Below are 26,761 nucleotides of genomic sequence, written 5' to 3' on the forward strand. Positions count from 1 at the left end.
CTAGGCACTTTATGTACAAAGGAGGAAGCAAGTTACTTTTCCTAGAAACTTGTCATCAGTTGGGATTTGCCTGAAGTAGGGTAAAATGAATCTTTCTGGGCTGTATTTATTTGTCTATTACTTGTAACAATTTATCTTTCATGCCCAGCTGTGACAGGTCTTGTTTTACAAAACCCAAAAACAGTAGGTGATCCACAGTAGAGTCTAAACATGTCCTACTGCTGGAATGGTATTTTCAGGGAGATAAAAAAACAACCAACCACCAATCAAACACCAAAATTCAAAAAAATATGATGTTGGCAGGTCAGTCTTGCTTGGTACTCTTCCTTGCTATTCACTCTCCAAAATCCAGCCAATCTCAGAAACCTGTCTAAGTAGATGTTTCTGAGCCTGCCAAGTTTAAATGTTGGAAGGAAATGGGAGAAGCAAAGTCCCCAATGCTGATGGAGAGCCACTGGTGGAAGTGAATCCCAGGGAGCCCAGTGCTGGGTGCTCTGGGCATCCTGTCCTCACCAAGAAGAGAAGGCTGGTGGCTACAGCCTGGTGTGCAGAGCCTCAGGTGGGTGCTCCAGGTTTCCTCCTGAGCAAATGCCTTGGAAGTTCTTTCATGCTGGAGGTGGTAAAGCAGGGAAGAGTCTTGCAAAGTCTACATGAGGGAAAAAAATTCCCATACTCATTGGTGTTTTAAATTATGTAAGGCACTGCTCTTCCTGATGGCTTAGAGGGGAAATACTAGATCTAATAAATTCTGCTAATTGCTGGTACCATTTTAGGGAAAGATGATTTATCTTCCTTGGTAGAGAGTTTAGGTTCTTACCAAACACATTAGCTGACACAGCTGCTGTAGATTCCTATTTTAGTTGGATGCTTCCTTGCACAATCTTTTTTTAAGCAATAACATTTCAAAGGTATGCAGGAAGAATAGGTGACATGTTTTGCTAAAAAAAAAGCTTTTTTTTTTTTATTTGACTATGAACTTAGATCCACGTGAAAAAAATGTGATGCATCTTTCTAAATGCTGTACTTTTTCCCTACACATCCACTACTATAAAATACAGTTGTGTGGGACTGTAATATCCAAAATTGTGTATGCAAAACTCTAAATATTTGCATATTTCTGATGAAACATTCTGATTATTGTATTTTACCCATACACAGTTTAGCACAATAATGTCTGGTTTGGAGACAGACTATGGGTGTACGAGGGCGGTATTTACTGTGCATGGCTCCAGTTAACATGCCCAGTTTTTCTTTTGTCTTTAATACATTTTTCATACATGGACAACTAATTAAATTTAGATTTAGAGGTTTTTCTGTACTGATATGCATATTATATGTATATATAGTATGTGTGTAGCATTTCAAAAGATATGTACATATGCAGACATACTAAAGACAAATAGGTAATGTTACATTACATGCATATAATAGATTCATAAAAATAAAATACTTTCACTGTTCTTTGGTTTCCATGCAGATTTACGGTCTATCAAATGGATTAAAGCCTGTGGCTGCTGCATAGTCAAGTAGGCAGCTGCTCAATATTTATTTTTGTCTTCATTGCTGAAGAAGTAGGCCCACTGCTCATTAAATTAGTCCTGGTTCTTCCAGTAAGCACTGTCTCCTTCAGCAGGAGTAGAGGTTAGAGATACTTGGAAGTTTTCCAGCAATACTTTTTTTATTTTTTCTGAAAATATATATTTGAACCTGAAATGTTTCAGTCAAAAGGTTTTTCAGAAAAAAAACCAAAAAACTTTACTGAATCCAAGTGACCATATGTATTGACACATCACACCTCCACCCTCAGCATTCACACCTCACTACTTCCTTGGATTTCTTTGGGTGTCCTGAGCCTCAGTTTAATCTGCCTGATAGATGGGCTAATTATGTTGAAAGCTAATGATCCCTGGGCCTTAGGCAGCCTGCCATTAAGCTGAGAACCCAAACCGCAGTCTGGCTGGCAGATCTTCCCCAGGCATAGCAGACCTGAAACTGGGCCATTTTTTGCCAGAAGACTCCTTCCATCAAAAGCCCACCACTTCCCCTGGAGTTTGAAATTTTGGAAGAAATACAAGAAATTTCACAGAGAACAAACCCCACGCTTTTCAGCCAAATCTAGTCCACTCACAGTAGGATAAATCATCATGTTAATCCACAACACCTTTATATTAGTATTTGCCTTTTCCTATTATGCTCATGGAATGACAGACTCTGTGAGTACATACATATATATACATGTATATCTATGTGTGTGTATATATAGATACACATACACCAAATTAGACAAAATATGTTGTCTGTAAGTAGGTAAGATTTCTGTTGTGCCCAGAAGGGCAGGGGGAGAATTCTTCAGATAGTTCTTAGCTTTGGTATTTCTTGGCTCCTAAATGTTTTAGTTTTCAGTCTATTTATAAAGTTATAAAGTTATTTTAAAGATGTATTTTAATGGAAAGTCCAAGAGAGGTTCATTTTGAACTAAACAACTTACGATTTTTCAGTAGATTTTCTAAAAATAGTTTTGTTGTGTATGTGATATGGACTGCAGAGTTTTGCAATAGCAGGGTTCTTGGGCAGATTGAAGTTTGTCAGGAATTACAAAATGCAGTACCAGGTTATAAAATAATCTACATCCCATGATAATACTCAGGGAGAACTCTAGATTCTTATAAACATTGAATACATTGACTGGCCATTGTTATACACATTCTCTCTTAAACTTATGCTGTTTTATTCCCTGAAGAAATAAGGGATCTGGTTATTCTGGGCACAACAGCGACAGCAAGGAGAACAGCCTTGGAATTAAAATGGGATTTCTACTTCTGTCCTCTTCTTCATTTGCATTTTAGTCAGGAATTCAGCACTTAAGCAGAGACAAGAACTTTATTACTTGGGGTATTACATATAGCACACTTTTAAAATACTCTAGTAATTTACTATTGAGTCCTTGATCTGATATTTGAGAATTTTCCTTTACAGCCTTAAGTCTCTCGTGGTTGTGTTTCATTTCGTGTTTTTTTCTTGTGCGAAAAAGAAATGTGCTTGTTCCGAAGGTGGGGCGGCTCTCTAGAGTGTAAGCTCTGCAGGGCAGGGAACGTCTCTGACTCCGTGTTTGTACCCCGGCGCTGTTGCCTTGACCTGGTCAAAGGCTCCAGCTTCTGTGCCCTGTTGCAATGCAGATAATAAACACTACTGAAAAGTAAAGAGTCTGTCCAGTCAATTGGAGTCTTACCCAAGGATGAACTGAGGGAAATTGGGTGTCAGAGTCAATGCTCTCCATTGTAGGTTGTTTTAACACGTAGTGACAATTGAAAATAGCAATGAGTTTTATACATTAGCCTTGCAGCTACTTGATAATTTGCAGACTTTAGAAGATTTCCTGATGGTAAATATGATGACATTTCTTGTTAACAATAAATAGTGAGACTGTACAGATTTACCAAACAAAGGAGAATTCTTACTCTGGGATTGTGTCCTAAAGGGCTTCTGTAAGTGTAAATCTCTGTAAACTGCAGTACTGCTAAAGCATACAGCTAAGTACTTCTGTAAATGCAGAGAGTATAATCACTCAATATACTGCATGAATTCTCATAAAAGTAACTGTAGATGGCCTTTCTATTTTTTTTTCTTCTAAAAAACTTAATTTCTCTAGACAATGGCTTAATGTGTAGTAGTGATTCCAGACATCTTAGCAAATAAAAATGGAAGTTTACAAGCTGAATTAGTTCAGAAACTATTTTTCTCATTTAGTGTTTCATGAGGTTATGGGTCCAGAGTCATCTCAACTGAATGTGAACAGGAAATCATGGGAATATTGATGTTGTGTATAGCATGTGTAAAACTGCATTGGAAATAGTGGTCCAAATGTGTTCAGTAGGATGGATGGCCCATTTCTAATCTGAGAAAGGCAATTACACAAGGGCAGGAAGCAGAAGGTGAAAAATATACAAAGTAGAAGTCTGTCAAAATGACAAGGCAGAGATCACTGTTTAGAGCTGGTGCTGAACTGCAGAAAAGTCTTGACTGAGCATTCACTGAATTCTTCTTCCTTCCAAGTGGAACATTTTATTGTACAAAAGTAAAAAATAAAAGAGCTGCTGTTATAAGTTGTCTTTGACATTGTAGTTTTGAAGGAATGTTTTAGATATTATTCTGTCTGCTCAGGACAACTTTCTGATTGCTTAGATGATATTTTTCAGACATGGAAAAATCTGCCAGAATTGCCACTGTTCTTCTTCACTTGCAGATTAAATTTCTATGACATTGGTCTGTGTGAAACCGAGGAGCTAATCTCCTTATCCCTGACTGATCGCCAAGTTCTGATCTCATTTGGTGTTTAGCACTGCTATGGTTTTAAGAAGTGATGCTTCCCCATCATTGTCCATTTCCTTTGCACCCTGCCAAAACCCAGTACCTGGTCCTTATTGGCTGGGTGTAGAGAGCTGATACTTGGATGGTTCCTAACTCTTCTCCTTATCAATAAATATGTATGCTTTTCACACTGCTGCACCCATCATTGATCACACTGTCAGTGCAAACAGCTGTCAGAGGTAACAGTTATAATGGCTTTTTAGTGGCTTTTTTTTTAGCTGAGAGCAGCCACTTGTTTACTTCCAGGTGTTGGTTCTTTGTCCTGGGAGCTCCCTGGTACGTATGTTCCCCCTTTTTTCCACCCTGACAGAGGCCAGGCAGCTGTGGCACTCCAGAGGTGCAGGGCTTTATCTCACCCACAGATGGTTGCTTTGCATCTTGCAGATGGAGGCAGCAATGTGGAAGTCAGTGGCACAGGCAAGCTCTAGATAACTGGGAGCCAAATCTGGGTGATGTGGTGAAGCCACCTGGAAGTCTCTTGAGGGTCACAGCTCCTTCAAGTCCCAAGGCTTGTCTGTGGCATGTTACCAGAGCCTGCAGCTGAGACATTGCTGCACCCTTCAGCACTGCTAGGCAGTGGTATCTAGTAAGGGCACTCCTTTGTCTACCTTGCAACTACTTGGTGATCGCAGCTGTGTCCTCTGGAAACATTAATTGGCACCACAGTCTGCCCCATTGCTGCTCCCAGCTGCTGGTTCCTGAAAGCCAAGCCAGAAACCGGTGTTGGAGCAAGAGCCTCTGCGGTGGCTCGTGCATTGCGGAGCAGGTGGTACACATGTGCTGTAAGGCACGTTTTGCCTCTTGGTTTGCAAACAGATTTAGCATGTTAAGGCTTAAAAGGCTTAAACTTACAGAGCTTGAGGTGATTTGTGGATTGTTGCCTGTAGATGTAACCTTTCTCTTCCCAACATTTTGCCACTGCTGGAATTAATGAAGAAGATCAGTAAGAAAGCAGAAAAAAAAAAGTTCAGCTGGAAAGAACTCATTCTACACATCAGGAAAGTATCCAGGTTTGATGCCCTGCAAGTGCCATGCAGCACTGATGGCTGTAAAACTGGGATGCAAATGAAACACTGAGCACAGGGAAAATGGAAGCAATTGGCTTGCTATCCATGCCAGTCTGTGACATTACTAGGAACCCGTGTTGGCAAGGAGCAAAAGATTGCTATAAATTAAGGCAAAACAAGGGCAGCATGCAGTCATAATGATGTTGATAGAGAATGGCATGCCATTTAATGAAATCTCCTTGCATTACAGCAATAGTAAACCAACCTTGTTAATCTTCTGAAAGATTAAATGCTCAAAAATGAAGTGAAAATGCATTTAAGTGACGAATTAACTAAGTTTTTTTGAGTGAACAATAAAGTGCCCAGCTTATTTTTTAAATGTAGAACCAACGAGCTGCTATTTTTAATGTGGAAATAAAAAAAATATTTTGGAAATTGATGTAATATAAATGAAGGCAATTATTGTGCTGTGAAAATATACTACCCAAAAGGATGTGCATGGAGCTATGGTTTTGTCTCACGGCAGTGAAGTCTGACTTCAGTTTTCTTGTGCTCTGGCAAGTTTTTGTAAACTCCAGGTTTAAAATGCTGCGTTGTCTGGTCCTGGCTGAGTAAATTCTTTGTTAATGCTTCTATATTAAGTGTGTCTGGCCCCTCCACAGGGACTGAAGTGCGATACTTTGCAAACAGCTGAGAGTCCTTCCAAGGCATTCCTTCAGGAGCACTTCTCATCCCTCAGCCTTCACAGAGGCGTGGCTGTGGTGTGTCCCAGTACCTTGCTCGCTGGTTTAAGTCTGTTTTTCCATTGGAAATCCCCAGAGAGCAAAAATGAAAGCGGAAGATGGCCATGATTCACATCAGCCTTCTAGGACGAGTCTTTTGTTACTGCTTTCTTCAGCTAGGAGAATGAGATTCTTTTCTGCTTGAAATTATAAAGTGTTTAGATATATGCCTTTTGTTTTAATAGCAGGAAAGGCATTCTCAGCAGTATTGAGTGTGTCACCACAGATTAAAAGAGCCCAGGGGAGCAACAGATTAACAAAAAGAAAATTAATGTAAAGCCTTTGTGTCTCTGTATTGAGCTCATACAGGGGAATACAACTTGCTCAGCAGTCATCATTAGAAGATCACCTTTGATACTAGCATTTTATCAGAGCATGTAGTGTAGGATTGTAATGGGTAATTTCTCCTCTTTTGTTTTTACTTCTGTCTGATTTGCGATAAAAGTAAAACTCAGCTTTTCATGACCGAGCACTGAGGAGGCAGGATAAAGGCAGAAAATATTTAAGTTCGATTGACTGAAACTGTTCCAACTACTTTTAATGTTTTATTAACTGCTTTTAGCAAAACATTTCATACTGGAAACAGAAAACTAGTTTTTAAAATACTTTTAAACCTAAGTGTTTCCACATTTTAAAACATAATTTGGCTCTTGGTCAGAACGTCCCTGTGCAAAGTCCCTGGTCTGATGAGTCACATGTTGTGCAACAAAAACTGTTTCCCTGAAAAATTCATCCCCGAGTTCAAGCATGCTGGCTGATAAGATGTTCTACTCTTCAGATTAGCAAATAAAACATGATAGCACTTTATGAAGCAAATGAATCATCACTCTTCTTAATCATCACCTCTGGTCTACCTCTATGGTTTGCTGAATTCTGTCTGCTCTGAATTAATGACAGTGAAAGCTGTGTAACATACTGTTGGTTCAAGGCTTTCCACTCTATGCTGGTGTTGCCATCAGCATTGCTGAGATGGTAAAACTCAGAGTGTGTTTGGATGGGAGCTGTTGTCTCATCAGCATCATGATTTTCTGTGTTTCTATCCACTGCTGTGCAAACATACTGAAAGCCACAGCTTTGCTCCAGGAGTCTCCCAGACAGAGCTGGTTTGTACAGCTGAGCCTGAGGAAATAACCTGAACCTTACTCTGGGTGGTTACACACAAGGAAAGGCTCTGCCTGGTTCTTTGGGCAGAACCACAAGCACACAGTGATGTCTCCCACAGGTGCTGGTCAGCACTTAGGAGCAAAACCATCCTCAGGTCTGAGCCTGATCCTGGGGCTGAAGCAGGAGCTGTGCCAGGGTACTGTCAGATGATGGGTCCCAGCCCCAGCTCAGACTGCATGGAAGAGTGCATCTCTGATGCTCCCAGGTATTCAAGGAGAGAAGAAATTGCTTGCTTTCTTTCAGGGAAAAACAAAAAAACAAAAAAAAAAAAAAAAAAAAACCAAAAAAAAAAAAAAAAAAACAACACCCCAGCTTTAAACCAAGTTTCCTTTATGGTCTGTGTGGAATGGCTTCACTTTCACGTGGTGGCATTCCTGCACATGTAGTGCCTGCCAGTAGCATAAAGAGGGTGGGAGCAGCTAACGTGGCCACTTTGACAAGTGTCTTCAATCTGTTGCAAAGCAAAAATCTTTCCTCTAGAGAAAAACATTGGTGCAGATGGCACCAAGCACCACACATAGAGTGAAGCCAAATTCCCATCTCCCAAACAGTAATCTAGTAATGTGCTTAAGATAAAAATAAATTCAGATAAATACCTTTGGTGTCTGATAATCACAAAAAGAATTCAATGATTTCATAGATCTGGAGCTGAATTCAAGGCAGAAAAGTGACAACAAAGCTTACTACTTCCAGAACTAACACTTTGCACTTTTTCTGTTGCTTTTTCTGTTCAATTGACTTAGACGGGTCTATGAGATACAGATTAAATCTTTTAGCTACAAAGTGTTATAGCAGGACTCGGCCTAATGGTGACAATCATTTACTCTGTATTATGTTTCCCCAGCTACATTTTATGAACTCCTCATCACAAATGAAACAAAAAAAAAAAAAGCTTTAAACCAAGTTAGTGCAGTTGAACTACAGCCATGGATAGAGGTTGAGTACAGTGTCAGTCTTTCTTTCAGAGTACTTTAGAACTGCTGCTGCTGACAGGATAGTATATATTCAGATTAACTAAAAACTGTTAATATAAGTATCAGAGTGTTGGCAACTGTATATTTTTTAAAATGTCTTTTACTCTGCAAAATGCAAACTTTTTCCCTGTCTGAGGCCGAGTCAACTGGGGTGTTAGGCCATGCCACTGGTAGCCCCACAGGTCCCATGAATTAAATCGCAGGCTGAAGAGTGATGTCATTCCCTCAGGTTTTTTTTAATCTCCTTTTTGTGCTGAGAGCAGCCATCTGTCCCTCTCCAGACAATGATGGAAGCAGCTGTGCACGGTGTGCCATCAGGAACAAAAACCTCTGCTTCATACCAGAGGGCAGCGGGCTGCAGGTCAGAGGGGGTTATAAGGCTATCAGGGTCAAATGACACCTGTACAGAAAAATAAAACTAGGATTATACAGCCTTTGTGTGTTCATTCACTAGCAGAGAAGTGGGGTCAGCCTTTGTCTGAGTGATTCTCCAGTGGCCATGGGAATGCCTATGTGTTTTCAAGGATAGCTGTGCTGCTGCTTGCCCAAGGAGTAATGGAGTAACAAAGCCAGCTTCGTGCAGAGGGCAAAGCAAACATGACACAAAACAATTATTTTGAAGGGAAAATAAAACAGCTTGGATACATTCTGGTATTTTATGCAAGTTTGAAGAGTGTGATTTCAAGTGGTTTGCATGTCCTATAACATGCTCTTCTAAAAGCACAGTGAACCATGCAGTCTGCAGCACACAGGAGTTCCCTTGCTGCTTTGTGAGAAAAGAGAAGCTGAACAAGAGCCAAGGTGCTCAAAACCTCATCTATGAGAAGAGGAAGTTGGTTATGCTTAGGGCGGCTTTTTCTGCAAGGTGAGCTGGAAGGAGCTGGAGGAGGGTACATATCCCATAGAGTGAAATTACCCATTCCTGCAGGTGCCTTTCTACTTTGCCATATGTGGTGCTAGTCCTGTCCCAACTCTTCTCATCTGTGCTGGGTCCATTTCAGAACAGAAACTGATACAAGTGTAAGTTATAGGAACCCTTCTTATATAACAAGGAGGAATGTCATATATTCCTGGGGTAAAATCCAGGCATATAGTGAAATAGGAAAGAGAACCTGGCTGAGTTCAGAGCCTTCTGTCTTTTCTTTAACCCCACATCATATTTTTCTGCATTAATTCCTTCCCTGTTTCTAAGCAAACACACATTTTGAAGCCAGAGATATACCAGGGACCATACAGCCTTACCACTTCTTTTGGGATGACAGCTGGGATTTGATGCTGTCACTACCAGGGTTGATGACATTGTTTAAGGTGATGGGACAGAAGCACATATTTCACAAACAGGTAAGCTGTAAACACTGTGTGCTCCTGTCTCAGGGGAACATGTCCTGGGACACTGATGGATGTACAAGTGAGCCGAACCAAGCTCTCAGACAGCCATGGCTGGGTCATCACCGAGAACAGCGGTCTTCTCCAAGCCACAGTTTCACTTATGCATGTGGACAATGGTTCCCTATTGCCCTCTTTTTCTTTGCAATGCAGTTGATAAAAGGATACTGAAATGAAAGTTCAGTCACAAACCACAGCATTTTTATAAAACTAGTATTTCTCCCTTTTTTATCTGGTTAAGGGCTGTTGGTTCAGGCTTGTTAAAAAGTATTCTTTCAGCTTGAAAACATGTTGTGTTCTTATTTACTAATTGCCTACTTTGTTTCCTAAATGGCATGAATAAGTCCTTTCACCTTACATTGTCTACTAAGTTTATGCTTTTTTAATGGGAAAGAGTCACAAGATGCTGCAATAAAAGGGGACAGAAATATTACTAATGATGGAAAACACATGACTAGGTCATTGTACTGTGTAGTTTATCTGAAGGTGCCATGACTGCTGAGCAGCAGTGTAATTCAATCATGTGAATTAAGTTGGAGACTGAAGCTTTAGAGTTCCTTCACACCACCAAAAACCACTAAAACTAGAGAAAAAAAAATCCTGTTTGCCACTTGATGCTGATGTTGGCACTGTCCCCCCTACAAATTGCTTATCATTCCCACCTCCCTGTCGGTGCTAAATGAACAGAGCATCACACCATTGAGAATCCATTCCTGAACTGTTAATGTCCAGGAAGAATTTTACAGATTGCCAGTTTTTTAGACAATATGATCACCAGTTCATGAATCACTGGTTCACAAATTATTTGTTCCCTTTCAGGCTGCATAAATCTCTATTTAACCCACAATAAAGTCTCTTGTTTTAAACTGTCTTAGGCTAGGGCAAAACTTGGGGCACTGCTGTTTGTTCCTGGGCCTGCCACAGCATACTTTACATTCTGGCAGCCCCGTCAGCATCACTTTACAGCTCCTCCAGAGATCCGCTGGCTCTGCCGAGCGGTTAGTGGCTCCGGACATAAATACCATTGCTGTCCGACTGTTGTTTCTGGGAAACTTTCATGAAGCCTGTTTTTCTCCACATTTTATCATAATCTCAAGAGGGGTAGATTTTTTTCTTCTCTGTATGAACAGGCACTCTGACTGCAGTGTATAAGTTTCAGTCCAGAGCATGTGCTGAAAGGCTGAGTTGGTCACACTCCAGGAGAATTTTACTGTCACTAACATATAGTGTCAGAAGTCAAAATGAGAAACAGAAGAGCTTTCTAACTTTTGAGTTTTGTATTGTGTTTGTTTTTGTTGTGTTAGGTTTCACTGTGTATGAAGTAGATAGTTATTGTGTTTCTTTGGGGTAACACCTGGCTGTAGGGTGTAGTAGTGTTTGAGACAGAGAAATGACAATTTTACCAAAAGCGAGGATGTGGGTGTTTGTGTAGGGTGCTGTGTGTACATTTGGGAGCATAACAAGGCATAAGGTCAAACATCCAAGCCTTGTGCCCTCTGTACAACATAGTATCTGTATAGCACTGGGATTTATCGAAAAGCTGATATTACACAGACTTAGTGCAGTCTCACAAAACATGATCCTCAGCCTAACCCTGTGTTAGAGCATGATATCCAACTAGCTCCATTGAGCAGCTATGGTTAAGGACAGCCCCACATGAGCAAGCCTGGAAGCCCCAGGGGCAGGTCCACTATTGCCGGTGGCATCTCCAGACCTTTTGCCATCTTTTCCTTTTCCACTTATCACATCCTTTCAAGGGCACTGCCCTGCACTCACAGGACTTGTCTTTCTCAGAACAGACATTCTTGTCTCCCTGCCTCTCCCCAGACAGGGAAGTAAGAGCATTAACTTCTCCATTTCTTTGTGGCAGCCCAGTGGGTTTGGCTCTGGTTCAAGCTCTGCAGTCTCCTTGCAGGGCAGTGATGGTTTTAATCAATGGCAAGCTGGCTTTCCTAAAAAAGTACTGTTTCTTTGGAAAGCAAGAACTTCACAGTGAAAATGTAAAAATATGAGCAGGTTGTATAGGGTTATAGCTTACATGGTGCTGAGCCAGCATCCACTGGGGATCTGGATAAAAACTGTGATGTTTAGGTTATTTTTTTAAATCCCTGCCTCTTGACTAACAGTCCCATATATTGTAGACAGCGTGAGTCACTTCCTTCTTAACTCATTGAGGCCATTGTATGTCATATTAAGCTCATTATGTTGTTAGGCTATTTCCTCTGTGGGTGAGATGTCAAAATACTGGCTACTTGCATAGTCAGTGTGAGAAATCTTCCTTCTATAGTTACAATTCTTGAAAAAGTTCATTCAATGAGCCCAAATAAACTTATAAAGTTGCGTGCAGCTGTGTAACAAATGATGTGGTAAACTGGATATTCCATGTTTCCAGGGCTTGAGTCTTAGCCAGTCTGAAGTATGGGGAGTATTGATAACCAAAACAAAGTACAGTTTTTAATCTGTAATTACTTATAGATATGGTTGAGGCTGATAAAATAAATTATTCCTTACTTAATTTATTCTGAAATTGAATAGCTAACAGAAGAATAGAGACAGAAAATAGTACAGAGAGATATTGATTTTACCTAATTTTGCATATCTTATAATAAAGCTTCTGTTTCTACCAGAGCCATTGAGTTTTCCTATGTGACCCATAAATGCCCTGCAAGAAGGCAACTCAAGCTCATCCATTTTAGACTTGACCTCTTATAGAAGAGGATGAATCACTGTCTGGAGGTTTCTGTTTTTCTCCTTTGTTTATAAAGCAAGAACATGTAACTGTTTTAGATTAGACACCTGCTGTGCATCCATCCATCCATCCATCCATCCATCCATCCATCCATCCTCTTCTCAAAATGTCTATTTATTAGAAAAATACTGTTAGTTCTGTTGTCAAAAAAAATACCATCATCATTGACAAAATAATGGGATCACTGCCAATATTTTGCAAATATCAGGATAAATATCATGGTTGAATTTTCATATGCCTACAGGCCAGATGTTATCATTGATCTGTACTACGTGTAATAACAGTACCCATTGACAGACGCTGCAGGCAGGAAAATCCAGTCAGTTATGTGTGTTGTATGCCCACAGGGAACAAGAGGTATTCAGAAATCAATCCAGTGCAGTTTGCCTGAGCAAGCCCTCTTTGCAGACGAAGCAGCTCCTGGCAGCCCTGGGGGGGCTGGTGTTCCGTGGGGACCTGGTGCTCCTCTTCCAGCACAGCAGCAGCAGTGGCCGCGGTGTGCGGTTCTGCTCTCGTCTGCCCCGCTTTGTCCTCATGCCTCTTCTTCTCGTCCCTCTGCTACCGTTCTGATCATGAATATTAAGTACAGGGGAGAGGATCATGAACTTGGCCAGGGAAATGTCATTAATAACTTTGACAAGTATGGAGATGGATTGGGAAGGATAAAGGAGAGAGTGGGAGGAAAGGAAGTCGAGACAATACGTAGGCTAGACCTGCTGTTACCATGTTAATCTTTACAGGGTTATTTGAGGGAATTGCTGTGGTAGTTCATACTGTGCCTAGATCCTTTCCTCATTTCTGCACTGTTTCTTCCATGATACTGACATTTTGTTTGTAACACAATGCCTATTTATTATAGTTGACAAATATAAGAAATCAAAATACTATTTCAGACATATTGAATACAGAGGTGGATAGGAAATGCACAAATTAATGCATTAAGTGGTAGAATTGCATGACAACATAGAATCTTTTAATCCAGTCACTACTTTTTAATTGAAGATGACTATGTAATTGCATACCACTTAATTTGATCTCCCGTTGTTGTTCCAAAATAGAGAATAGTTTATTCTATTAATACACCATAAGAGGCTTACTGAAAGTATTATTTTTAATAGTAGTCTCACTAGTGCCTTCCTGATTATACACAATTTCACCTTTGGCTGTTGTATTGTTTGGTTCACTACATTGTTTTGAGAAAAATAATCATGATGCATACAGAAAAATCTGTCTGAGGAAGATTTAGAAAGGAGATCTGGTGTTTAAGGGAGATTATATTTCCATTGCTGCAGGTAGATTATATTTTTATCTGTGGAGAAATGGACTGAATACATACAGGGTCAGAAATAAGTGCATATAAATGACAGCTGGTTGCTGAGATGCTAATAAATAATCAATCACATCAATTTACGAGATGTATGAATATTACACTTTTAATTACTTTTAACATCAGAGCATATACCTTGGAAGTCTTCCTAAATAAACAGTTTCTTTTGCTGTGGATTATCTGCAAAAGATAACCGTGAAAGGTGGTGGTGGAAGTGCAACCAGGTTCTCCAGAACAAGAGCCCAGTATAAATAAGTCTGCTGTCTAAACAATTATGCATGTTGTTGACAGCTGCTCAGTCATAATTTTCAGAGGTACTGGTAGTTATAAAAAGAAGAAAAGAAAGTTGAAATTCCAAGTAGTAGAAAGTAAAACTATAGATAAATGTTAATCCTTAAACCGAACACCAGTGGTTTTTTGGGTTTTTTTGGGGTTTTTTTTTTGGTTTTTTTTTTTTTTTTTTTTTTTTTTTTGGGGTTTTTTTGTTTTTTTGTTTTATTAACAGTGTCCAGTTTACTGAATGGCAATTCACTTGGAAAGTTTGATTTCTCCCTTAGCCCCTGGCCACATGTTGTGGATCTTCCTCACCCTGCTCACCTCTGCAACCTCTGCTCACCTAATTGGCACTGGGAGCCTTCCCATGGGAGAGAGGGCTTCTTAGGAAAGTGGGATTTGTGAGATCAGGTTGGCAAACACCACTCTTCATGCATTGTGCTTGGCTTTGTGTTCAGCATGTTTTCTTCTTGAAGCTCGTTTCCTCCCACCGTTTCAGCAGCACAGAAGCCTTTTAATGGCAGCTCACAGTGCTGTGGCAGTGGGAGGCATGGACTGGTGGGACCGTGGTATGGCAAAGGCTTTGGCTGACTGGCCTCCAGCACCATTTCCCCTCTTGCCCTGTGTCTTGCTAAAAGATTTGAGATTTGCTAAGAGGTTTCTTTGACGTGTTCTGAGTGCATCGTGGGAAGAGCTCCGTGGGAGAAAACTAGGAAAAACCCAATAGCTGCAAGATTCCTGCTCCATGTGTCATCTCCACCACGTGTTTGCGATTGAGCAAACATAATCTGTCTGGCAGATAACCCAGTGTGCCGTGCCTGCAAGGAAACAGGCCTCTCTTTGACCTATGACTGTACCTATGTGCAGAGTTAAGTGTCTTTAGTTGGAGATCAGTCATGGATTTGTCACAGTTCTTCATCATGGAGAAATCTCTGTTTCACTTTTGTTGTCATCTGAAGAGACATGCCCATGCTCTTCCTTTCCCCTCCACAGCTGTGTCCTTCAGCAGGCAGAGCAGCAAGCCAAGGACGTGCTGCCTGATCTCCCCTCCCTGCCAGCCACAGTCAGGCATGGTGGCAGCTCAGGGAGAGGAGCCACCACTCCCACAGTGTCTCTTCCCACCACTTTGGAGCTGGCACAGACAAGCAGGGCAGCAGGGAGAGTTCCCCCACCACTTGCTTCCAGCCAGTCCTCTGCGCTGCCCACACGACTGCAAGAGAAATCATGCCACATGTACAAAACCAAAAGCTTTTCATACTTCAGTTTGTTCTTTCCTGCACCCGAGGGCTTTGTTAGCAAACAAGATGCCAGTATTTGGGGGTAGAGACAATGGTGTGGTTCAGCTCATGCTGCGGAGGCGCGCTGGAAATGGTGCAACAGCTGAGCTGTCGCCCTCTTCCCCCCTGCTCCGCCCCTTTACTTTCTTATTCTGGTTCAGTGACATTTGTTTGTCTCTAAATGCCCAATTTCCTATACGGCACATCTGTTTTACAAAGAGACTAGTAAAGTATATGTTAGGCAGAAATTCTGTGGTCTGAAGACACAGATAACCCATATTCTCCTGCCAGCCTTCACTGGCTTCACATTCAGTGACAGCCAGCAATTATATTCTTAGCCAGTGGCCTTCTCCTCTTTAGCTGCAGGCTAACTCACTAAGTTGATCAAGATATGCTCTTTGAATGAGTTGACACCATGTGCAGCCAATTTCACGTTAGGAAAAAGAAAGCAGATAAAAGAAGAGCGCTGGGTTGAGCCTGTGGTATCAGGAACTGATTGCAGCTGAGAATTTGTCATTGCTGAAGTTTGCACTGTATTTAGAGAAGGAAGTGGTTGTATGTGTGGTCCAGCTCGTCTGAGGTTTGCAGCACCATTTAGACACCAAACCTGTCGAGACTTTGGTTAAGCTCCTTAAGAGGACGCACTCACTGCTGGCCTTCAGTGCACATCCTGTGTCTGCAACGAATCCCCCTGAACAACTGTCTAAACACGACCCAAGCAAGGCAGATTCCCAGGGGATAAATAAAATTTCATATATGATAAACAGTAAATACTGCTCTGCCTTAGTCATATGAACCGGTTTGGCTGAGTTTTCCTCCCTCAAGTCTATTAAGTTTAATGCTTCTGTGCGAACACTCAGAGTTTCCATTAAATATGTATGTATGTCTGATCCCAGGATGACACTCTGATATTCCAAAAATAGTTTAATAAATTGAAATTCCAAGATGTATCATCATAAGCCTGTCACTTGAGTATCAAATCTACCATGTTATGTAAAAAATATTGGTTATATAATGGGATTTTTATCAGTCTAGTGACATAAATGCAAATATTAGAGCATTATTAGGAAACCGACCTCTCTCTGACTTTGGCTGTGTTATGCTGGAAGTTAGAGAAAAAGTAGCTTATGTATACATGGGGGATTTAGATGCTGTAGTTTCAGAGGTGTCTGACAACTCAGAGCTAGTTTGGAGGTTTTCTTTCTGACAAATATAAATACATTTTAAATGGCATTGAGGAAAGAGACTGGAATGTGATAAGAACTTTGAGCAACTCCAAGGTTTCCTTTGTGATGGCCCAAACTGATGCCATTGCTGCTGGAAAAAGCAGTACTTTCTACCTCTTGAAACACATGGAGAAAAATCTGGGCAGCCATGGTCTGCCTCATCTGCTGGAAAGCAGATAAACGTCCCCAGCTAGCAGAAACTGGGACTCACTACAAGAGGACATATGGAAGAGCAGCAGGGATTTCCTGCAGGCAGAGCAATGTTCATGCATGCATCCATAGCCAGTTGTCACCAGTGGTCAGACAACAGTGCCAAGCCCCAGGGAAAGGCTGAATGGGCTCAGGGAGCAGAGGGTGTTTATGGAAGTCCTCCCTTCTGGGGAGCAAAAGCTTTGAAGTATGGGAGCGTGTAAAAAGTGCTGTTGTGAGTTACCTGAAAAAGAAAGGAATTAAATGTGCTATATATAGAAATAAGTGCATGGTTTTATGAGTGAGAAGCTGATTTTGCAGGTTGCACAACTTCTTGAAAACCCTAAGTAGGGTACTCTCTGAAATTGCACAGCCTGATGTTACTGAGGGACAACCATCTGTCTCCATGGGCTTTCAAATCAGCAGAGCATCACTTTTACTGAGCACAGACAGTCTGTGTGGTGGAGGGGTTAGTAAGTGAATTAGATGAACCTTCTGACTTTTCAGCCTGAGGTAAAAGCAGACTGAAAAAAATAGATGCAAGGTCAACTTCACAAGTTAATATAAGTGAATTAAATACTTCAATTTCACATATTTTCTGGGTTAGTTGAAGTGGGGCAGACTGTAAAAGGCTGATGTGGTCTTTAGTGTCTCCAGTTCAAATAGGCAGTTTTCCCAGTAGCAATGGCAACTCCCCAGTCTGCTCTATCCCAGCACTTTGAGCATTAGGCACACCTCTAGACTTAAATCCTACAGTGCTCTGCCAAGCAGGTAATTCCTATCCTCCTCTTATGGATGGGGAATTGGAATACTTAGTAAAGGAGTAGAAGAGGGGAGCTGGAGGGAAGGAAACCAGTGGGGAGGGGACACTGAATGTGCTTCTCAGCAAATGCTCAGTATCAGATATCCGTGTTCTGGGACACAGAACTACCTGCCTGTAAAAAAGTGGATGACAAGTCCAAAGTAACACTGAAAGCTGTTACTGGTCAGGATCCCCAGGCCTCCTGTCCTTGGGCTTTAACTAGAAAACCTTTCCCTTCAAAATCTGTAGAAGCAGGTAACCAGAGCAAAGGACCAGAGCCACTCTTGCCACCTTGAAGACCCTGTTCCGCAAACAGGGCTGTGCATATGGGTCTCCTGCATCCATGTGAAGCTCCCCTGGTGCCTTCCCTGGAGTGTAGCATGGGGCTCCAGGGCTTCCAAGCCTGCATAGTCCCAGCTGGGCTTTCAGCTTTCCCTGGCAGTGAGCTACCTCAGTGCTACCAAATGCACACTGACAAAATGCTTAATTTAAACCATGGCATAAAAGTGCTATTAATGCTTGGAGTGCTGCTGGATTTTTTCCCTTGTACAGGATAGGAAAATTAAGGGGCAGGGGGGGGAAGAGAAAGATTTTTTGCCCTGTAAGATTAAACAATCATCATGGCTTTAAGGGCTTAATCTGCTAGCATGCAGACTGCTGGCTGGTAAGTCCCTCAGTCTGAGTGTAATTGGATGCAGCATCTGATTCGGTAGTGTGGGCTTTCCAGGGGTTTTTTGTTTGTTTGTTCATTTTTTACCACACTGCAGAGTTGAAGAGACCTGTCCCTGGAAATGGCTTTGGGGGGGAAGCTGTAAAGCTGTGTGCCCCCCGGCCGGTATTTCAGCAGCACCTATCTGGAGACCCCCACTGGGGGAGCACAGTGGGGGAGGCTGCTCAGTGTATGAATTCCCTCTATTGTTCGAGGCACACATCTGCCTCAAGAAACTGCACGGCACAGGCCGTTACTTATTCAGATGCAGAAGCTCCTTCCGTCCCACAAGACGGCCCATTCAAGTCACATGCCAGAGGTCTCGGCAGAATGGGCTGCAGCTGCTTCAAATCTGCTGTCTAACATCAGAAGCAGTTGGACAAACTGCACCGTGCTGACTACAGTCAGGCTCCCCGGCGCCGAGGAAGACAGGGAAAAGATTTGGGATCCCAGCGCTATGTTCTCAGAGGACCTGTGGCTGGAAAATGAGAAAAACTGTGCTGTTGTTCACAAGTCGAAGCGAGGAAGGAAGCGCCAAGAGCTCCTGGCCGTGGCCCTGGGGGTGAAGGTGGGAGTCAAGGGGGCACTTCTGTGGCAACCTCTGAAACTCTTTGCCTATTCACAGATCACCTCCCTGGTCAGAAGAGCAGCCTTAACTCAGAACGACAACCACTTCAACTATGAAAAAGCACACAATTTTAAGGTAAGCACAGTTTGCTATTGTTTTCAGGTTAAAAGTCCTGTTGAGATGCCTCACATTTTATTTTTTGTTGTGATGAGGTTTGCGTGCACCTATTTATACTAGCTCTAAGAAAAGTGTTGAAAAATTAATTTTTCTTTCTACTTTAAGTTCCATTAACTGATTTCTTAGTATGCTGTTACATGGGCTCTTAATCCAAATAATGGTTTTCCTGCTAACTGTACTACTTGCCTGGCAATTTAACTCTTTTTCACAGATTCAGTTTTCTTTTTTATTCAGAAACAAAGTACTTCATATTTATTGTCTTCATCTTAAGTGTATCTACTTTTAAATAAGAAAAAGGCCCATTTTCAAAATCCAGCTATTATCAGAAGCCTGCAGGATTTTACCAGCAAACATTTTGCACCATTTCTGATTTCAGAAGAACTTGAGAGAGCTCGGGTGCTCCTAACAATAAAGCAAAGCACAGTGGTGGGTACTGTCTCCCAGCTTTTGTTCCCCCACCATATGCTAAGGAAATGTTCTCAGAGTCCCACTGAGCTATAGGATCTGAGCTTGTGTTTGCTTGTCAAACTAAAACAAATCGCTGGGCAAACACAGGGACGTTTAAATGGATCATCTCTCTGCTGTCTATACGTACAAAATCAGATTCTTAGGGATTCTTTTCCCGAGTGCTGTGTCTGGCAGACTGCAGCAGGGAAGTGACTCAGCTTTGGAAATGGACCTTCCAGGCAGCTTGTATTAAAATGTTTTGCCAAAAGGACTGTGCTGGTTTCAGAGCATGCCAGCCAGTTACCATAGCTAATGCTGTCAAATTGTATTTTGATGCTTATCAGTATGAGCATCGAGAATAAGAGGCAGTAACAAGACAAGAAAGGAACATATCTCAGCTTTGAAACATCAGTTTAGTTAATGCTCCTTGAGGATGCTGATCTTGGTCACTGTCAGAATAGCTCAACTCATTAGCAGAACAAGAATTTTCTGATATTCTTCTAGGACCTGTCAAAAAAGGAGAAGCAGTGATCAAAATCATTTCACTTATCAAAAAAGTTTCACTTCTTATTTTTCTACATATTCTGTTGTGCAGAGATTGCTAACCTCTGTAGTGCTTCTGCTGTTGTTGGCAAATCAATAATTTAATATTAGCGAACAAAGCAAATAATGGCATCCCTTTTCTCATTCCCCTTCCTTGACCCAGTCTACAGAAAAGTCGATATTTATCACTCTGATCAGCACTGAAGGAAACAGGGGAAACAGTCTGTGTTTTCTTGCTTGATTAAGCCAACTTTCATTCTTTCTGGGTTTTGTCCTCATTATCATTTTAATATCAAAACTATTTTAGTTTAACTAGAAAATATTTTCTCATGACTGAGACTTCTTTCCACTCTGACCCATGCATTCTTTCCTCTTCAAAATTTCCCCTGTTTTGGCTTTGATTTATAATTGGACTTGTGCCCAGTTAACTTTGTGTTTGCACAATCTAGCTGTTGTACAGTTTCTGTTCCTTTCTGTTTCAAAAGACTCATAGTTTAACTGGAAACCCACATGATTAAAATAGATATGTATTCAAAGACTTGACAGCAGAAAATAATTGTTCTATCCTAGTAAAGGCAATAACAGACCCTGGAGAACAAACATTTTAAAAATAATTGTCCGGAAAGGTCAATCAGAAGTGTTACACTTGCTTAATGGACAAATATGTTCACTATGCAAATACAGTTACTTTTTCCAAGGAATATATTAGAACATGTCCAGCTGTTGAACAAAAAAGGTGGATAGTATACTCAGAACAGAACATGTAAATTTAAAACATGGCTCAAGGCTAATATATTTAATATATTCCATATTTATTACATAAAAGGGTTAAAAATATTTTTAAAAAGAAAGAATGGCTTTATGGGTTTGGGGCAAGATGCTTGATGGCTTTTGACAGCACTCAGGCTATAATGATATGGGGTTTATCTGAAGGACAATGCTATTTTGAAGACATTCAAAAAGTTGTCTTCCCCATTTTTAGGTGAATACTGAAGTGCATTATATCATTCATCTCACTTTCTAGGGATAAAGGTTATGTGTCACAGTGTCCCTCATAATCTAGTCATAGGCAATTCTTCATGAACAAACAGGCACTCTTTAGCTTTTTGTCCTTTAACCACGAAGAATCTAAAAAATGAAGGGCACATTACTAGCGAAGCTGATGGGATTTTTGTACGTCTTATACCAAAGATCTTACTTACTGCAAGAGGGAAGGAACAAAAGCAAGAAATAAGTGCAAGGCACAAATTCAGAGCAAGGACAGCTCTCCCTCCATCCTTGTCAATCTAATACAAAAATTTAAAAGCAGCATTGAAGTTTGGAGTATGAGGGCACCAGGTTTATGGTTTTCTGAGCATCCATGCTTTCTCATTCAACCTCTCTTCCAAATTTCAAGACACTCAAGGCAAGTGGACAAAAAAAGATTTAGTATCCAGACTGATTTGATAAGTTGTGTTCATCTTGAGCACACCACGCAGTCACATGAATTTAGGTTTGGAGCTGGCGTCTGTCTGGCGGGACAACTTTGCCTAAGCCAGTGTAGACATACCATAACTCAGGAAAGAGAATAAATCTCCGAAGCCCTGTTTAGAAAAACACAGAGGTATTTCTCTAGCTAAGTGGGTGTCAGCCTAACTGGATGCCAAAGTCCTCTTGCATCTTGCTCCTGTTCAGATCCAGCAGCCTCTTTCAGATGTGCTTCACCTGCCAACTTCAGTGGGGTCCAGCTGGTGGTGAGGTCAACCTCGTGCCTGAGGATAGCAGCATGGACTTTGAGGATGCTCCACACTTTTTGTTCTAGGCTGGGAATTCATGAGAGGGCTTCTGTGCTGCTTTAAGTGAGCAAATAGGGCTGAATAATGTGCATTTTCCACAATACTGTGCCTGTTTGCCACCATAGCCTGGGCAAATCCCATTTGCAGGCGGGCTAGTGGAGTGAAGACAGCTGATTACAGACAAGTCAGGAGATCTGCTGGGAGAGAGGGGTCCCTGGGATTAATTTCCCCTTGTGTTAAGCACTGCAGATAATATTGCTTCTGAGAGACAAAGGGTTTGAGGGAAGCATTTTTTATAGACATCACGAGGATTATGTGCATTCATTTAAACAAAAATAACAGCAGAGTCAGCTTTTCTTCACTTCAAATGGCTCAGGTTCAGCAGGAGTCCACAAAAGAGTCTAAATGTGTCTGTATTCAGGCAAAAGGCTGAAGAAAACTTATTTTCTTGGAAAGCAAATAGAAAAGTCTTCAGACCCAGTCACATAAAACCAAAATTGTCTCAGAAACAACACTGTATAATGACAACTAAGAAAAAGAAAAAAAAAGCATTGCAATTCAAGACAATTGTTTTGTTCATTTCTGCGGTATTGCTCACAGTGTTATTTTGGTTTGCCACTGTACTGGCATTCCTTAACTTTGGTCTGAGTTTCCCTCTCTGCGAAGGTGACTCAGACACAAACTGGAAGTGAATAAGGTAGCACCTGCAGGGGGAATGCTGCCATTTGAGAGCAAGGGCACCGGGGGGCGAAGGGCAAAGAGAACAGGAAGGCAACAAGAAGAGACATGCAGGGTAGTGTTGTGTGGGATTGTCCAGCAGAGAAGAGACAGTGAATGTAGGAAGAGAATTTTCATTGGAAGAGGATGAAAGACTGAACAAGAAAAGTACAGTGTATAGTCTGAAACATCAGGGGGTTGGCTTATTTTAAGAAATAGTTCCCTGAAAATTCTTTTTAAAAGTTTGAATTATGTGTCAACTGTAGCTCAGGCAGCTCAAGTCTATGCTGTGTGTACACAGAGGGCTCTACTTAGACTTCAGGACGGGGTAGGAACCAGCAATAAATAGTTGCAGATCATAGTTCCAAAAAATCTATGCCCAGTCTGTTTGTAATGATGTGGTTACAAAGGATGGGGCAAAAACTAAAACTCCATCTCAAAAATCTGTGACTTGCTGTTTACGTCTCCCTGTTTGAAACAGAGATGAGGCCAATCCAGCAGGAAAAATTCCCATTTTATCATTCAGAAATGTTGTGTTCTTAAGAACAGTCTTCCTCCATTATTTCTTTAAAATTAATGACAAGCCATAAGAGACTTCAAAACTGCATCTTAAGGGAATTTTTGCACCTTCATCTAGAAACTTTTGAAGTTCTCTCTTTTTTCAGTTAGTTTCCCTGTTTCAACTTGGCCAGAAACCACCAAGACTAGCTTTTCACAGAGTATTTCAGCTGGAGGCTTGCCATTTGAGCTAAAATGCGGATCCGTGAAAAATTGAAGTGAATGAATAAAGAGAACTCAACCTTTGAGGGCCACCAAGCTGAATGGAACAAGGGAAGGATGCACTGTCAGCACTTCTCAATTGGAGCCCTCAGTCAGCATTGATGACTTTCCAATTAATGGCAGGAAAGATCAAGGAATAATCAGCTGCCATTTTCAAAATAAGCCTCAGCCAGATCAGTTGAAATAAGCTTTATGTAAAGTGAGCAAGTAGGCCCCAAATATCCTAGCAACTGCAATGGACTTTATTTGTGAAATGGTGCATTTTGAAAAGTCCTGGCCGAGCTCTTACAACCCCTTCTCACAATCAAAGCTTTTGTAAACTGCTGCAAAGCAGAAGACACCGCTAGTTATCTTCCCACAGCAGATGATTTTTATCCACAATTAAGTGCAGGTGCAGACCTACTAATTATGTGGCTTTCAGTCTATAAATGATAAAGATGCAGGCATAATTAGTTTTATCTGTAGTTTTGTAACCACTGAAGGTTGCATAGTGCATGTGACTGAAACTCAGGTCATCAGCTGTTACATACAGCCATTTACCCCTGCAAAAAGCCATGTCTGAAATTCATACTACCCACTCTGCAAAATGAAATGAAGTGAAATGGGAAAGAAGTATGGGGCTATATCTATTCATATATCTATCTCAAACTTTATTGCAAAGTCTTGTATCACAGAGACATGTGTTTTTCTGAGAGGCAAAATACCACCTCAAAAAAAGTCAAACATTCCAGTTTTGATCTTTCACTGTCAAAAGGGAGGAAGAACTACTATTGCTTTAAGTTTATTAACACAATTATTTAACTGTGAATAGTTGGTCAGGAGCCATTTGCAGTCAGGCACATTTTTATCTCAAAGTCAGGAAGTCTGTATTAAAATCACAATACTTCTTCATCTTTCTGAACTCAAGAGTACAGGCTTGTGTCGGTGTGATCCTGCAGACAAATGAGGCAAAAACATTAGCATGCAAAATGCTTGGCCTAAAACTTTACAGTTTATCCAAAAAAGGCCAATGACTGTTTTTTCACTGTATGAAAAGCAAAGAGCAGCTTTTCCCATCACAGGGGTGGAAGTGGCCTTTCAGCCATCCACCCGACGGGTAAACAAGAGCAGAGAGAAGGAAAGGATGCATTAGCAGCCAGAGTGTGCATGATTTATGTTTTGTTAAGCTCAATTAAGTCTCTGGCCAGAACTAGCTCATACCATGCCCATTCACAGGGGCATAGACCTCACTATTTACTCTTCATTTCAATGAAAATTAAATGCTTACTTTACCAGAATACACATCTTAAATAAAAAGGTCTTCTGCTGTAGCCTTTGGAAAAGCGGTGGCGGAAGCAGCAGTGGTGTGCAAAACATAGCTGGGGAGATGTGGGCTCTGTCAGCACACAAATCATTTTATTCTTCTTTATTTACTTGTGTGTGGACTGTAGCAAAATGAAGTTTGATCTGCTGAAAAAGACTCTATTGACATATTTTCCCTCTGTGAGTTCAAATTACTTACTAGACTGGGGAAGGGTGCTTTTATCTAAAGTTCTTTGGATTATTAGTTTTACTTATTTTTCTCCTGGTTTCCTCCCCTCTGCTATAGCTAGAATGTCAGCAGGCAAAAATTATTTGTTTTCAGTGTCATCCACAGCCTGGTTCTCTGCTATGTTAAGCCTATTGAAAGATAAACTTCAAGATCAAAGCAAATTTCTGTTCCCATGGTTTATTTCATCTAGACATTGGAAGGATGTGGGCACTATGTGCTAAAGATTTACTCCTACTGAGTCTTCTGTTGTCTATCCATTTCAGTTGCTCCATCTGTCAGACCATCTGCCTCCCAGTGACCCCATTTCTTTCCCCCACCCCCATTTGTATTACAGGTCCACACGTTTCGAGGTCCGCACTGGTGTGAGTACTGCGCCAACTTCATGTGGGGTCTCATCGCTCAGGGAGTGAGGTGTTCAGGTAGCACTCCAACGTCTTCTGTCATTCTCTCTAAATGCTCAGACGCCTGTCCCACCCCAGCCTGCACTCCCTGCAGGAGTGGTGGGCTGGGATTTATTTAAAGAACAAAGCAGAAAATCCTCCCGTAGAACTTAGAGCATTTTCATTTGCCTCGTTACCTGGTTCACAAATGAAGCCATCAGCCCTTGGTTGCTGAGTTACATCCTCTACTAGTACATTGATCCTGTGCCTGCTGTTCTTTATGATTGTTCTTTATGATTGTTCTTTGTTCAAACTTGTTCTTTATGATTAAGTTATCCCTGATGTTTTTATGACTTAAGATGCAAGCACTGAAAATGGCAAAGCCAGCCAGCAACAAGGCTTCATAACTCCTCTTTTTGCTACCAATTGCGGGGAAGTGCCCTTGTCTGCAAAAAAAGACTGCCACCTGTTTCCCATAAAAATACCATGCATTGCTGCAAGCCTGAAGTATCCCACCTCAAGATAAAAACAAAAAATATGGCCTTCACTTTCCAAGAGGGATTAGTTTTGTGGTGCCTGTATTGGCATTTTAATAGTGCCTTAATTATTTTAAATTTGTTTGTTCTTTTGTGGAAAAAATTATCATGCAAAAATGCAATAATCATCACATCATGTGCTTTTGGATTCAGCAAGTGAATTAGTATTTGGGGCGTTACAAATGGATTTTCATAACTTCTTTCTCCAGATCTGAAATCAGTTGAAAAAATTGTTTGTCTTACCTCTTCCTGGCCTGCCCTCCAGGCATTCCTGATCTCAGACTGGCACCAAACACATCCAACCCTGACATCTGCCTTTCATAGACAGAGGAGGTGGTTGTTACCTAAAATTAATTTAGATCACAGTTTGAAGGATCAAAATAGCTTTTTCACAAATGCATAGGTTTAATAAGTGCAGTCTCAGCTACTGCTATGTCTTCTCTGTAGGTGAATAGTGGTAACACAAAGAATATGAAAAGAGCATTAAAAAAGAGGAATAGTAGTTTGCTTTTCAAGCTATTTGATCTTAAACACAAGTGTGCAAAACCTGACATCACTAATGCACAGCACTGTATTTGTTCACATACATAAAATATTAAACTTATGAAAAGGCATATTTATTTAGTAGGAAACATAATACTCTCCCTCATAAAATTACCAGCATTTAACTCTAACCACACAGATGCATTTAAATTTAACTTCACATGCCTGGAGAACAGCACTGAACACAATGCAGGCAGGATCCTATTTGCAGCTTCTCACATTTGTTTAGATTTCACAAACAATGAATTATGCAGTAATAACTGTATGGAGAAACAGACAAAAACTTACCCAATTCCATTAAATGTTTAGGTGTGCTTATGATTTTCCTTGATTAATATTTTATAGAGTATAATATTGAAACGTGCTCAAAGAGTTATCAGTAATTAGCATGACTGGAAAGGAATCAGAGTTATATAAGATAGCAAGTAATAGTCCTGTTTACATTTCTAATAGCCTAATGTTAAATTAACTCAAAGAGTTATCAGTAATGAGCATGACTGGAAAGGAATCAGAGTTATATAAGATAATGCA

The 26,761-nt window shown here is 40.9% G+C and overlaps 1 protein-coding gene across 1 annotated transcript in view; it reads left to right on the plus strand.

Moving 5' to 3' along the window:
- The window catches only part of CHN2 (chimerin 2), a 160,665-nt gene that overhangs the window by 118,090 nt on the left and 15,814 nt on the right, over window positions 1-26,761 (plus strand). Inside the window, exons 7-8 of the mRNA XM_041466701.1 lie at window positions 18,859-18,936; window positions 25,106-25,190. Coding sequence (XP_041322635.1) covers window positions 18,859-18,936; window positions 25,106-25,190 — 163 coding nt within the window. The remainder of the gene's footprint in view (window positions 1-18,858; window positions 18,937-25,105; window positions 25,191-26,761) is intronic.

This window comes from Pyrgilauda ruficollis, unplaced genomic scaffold (genome assembly GCF_017590135.1).
Source record: "Pyrgilauda ruficollis isolate IOZ18807 unplaced genomic scaffold, ASM1759013v1 scaffold2, whole genome shotgun sequence".
NCBI lineage: Eukaryota > Metazoa > Chordata > Aves > Passeriformes > Passeridae > Pyrgilauda > Pyrgilauda ruficollis.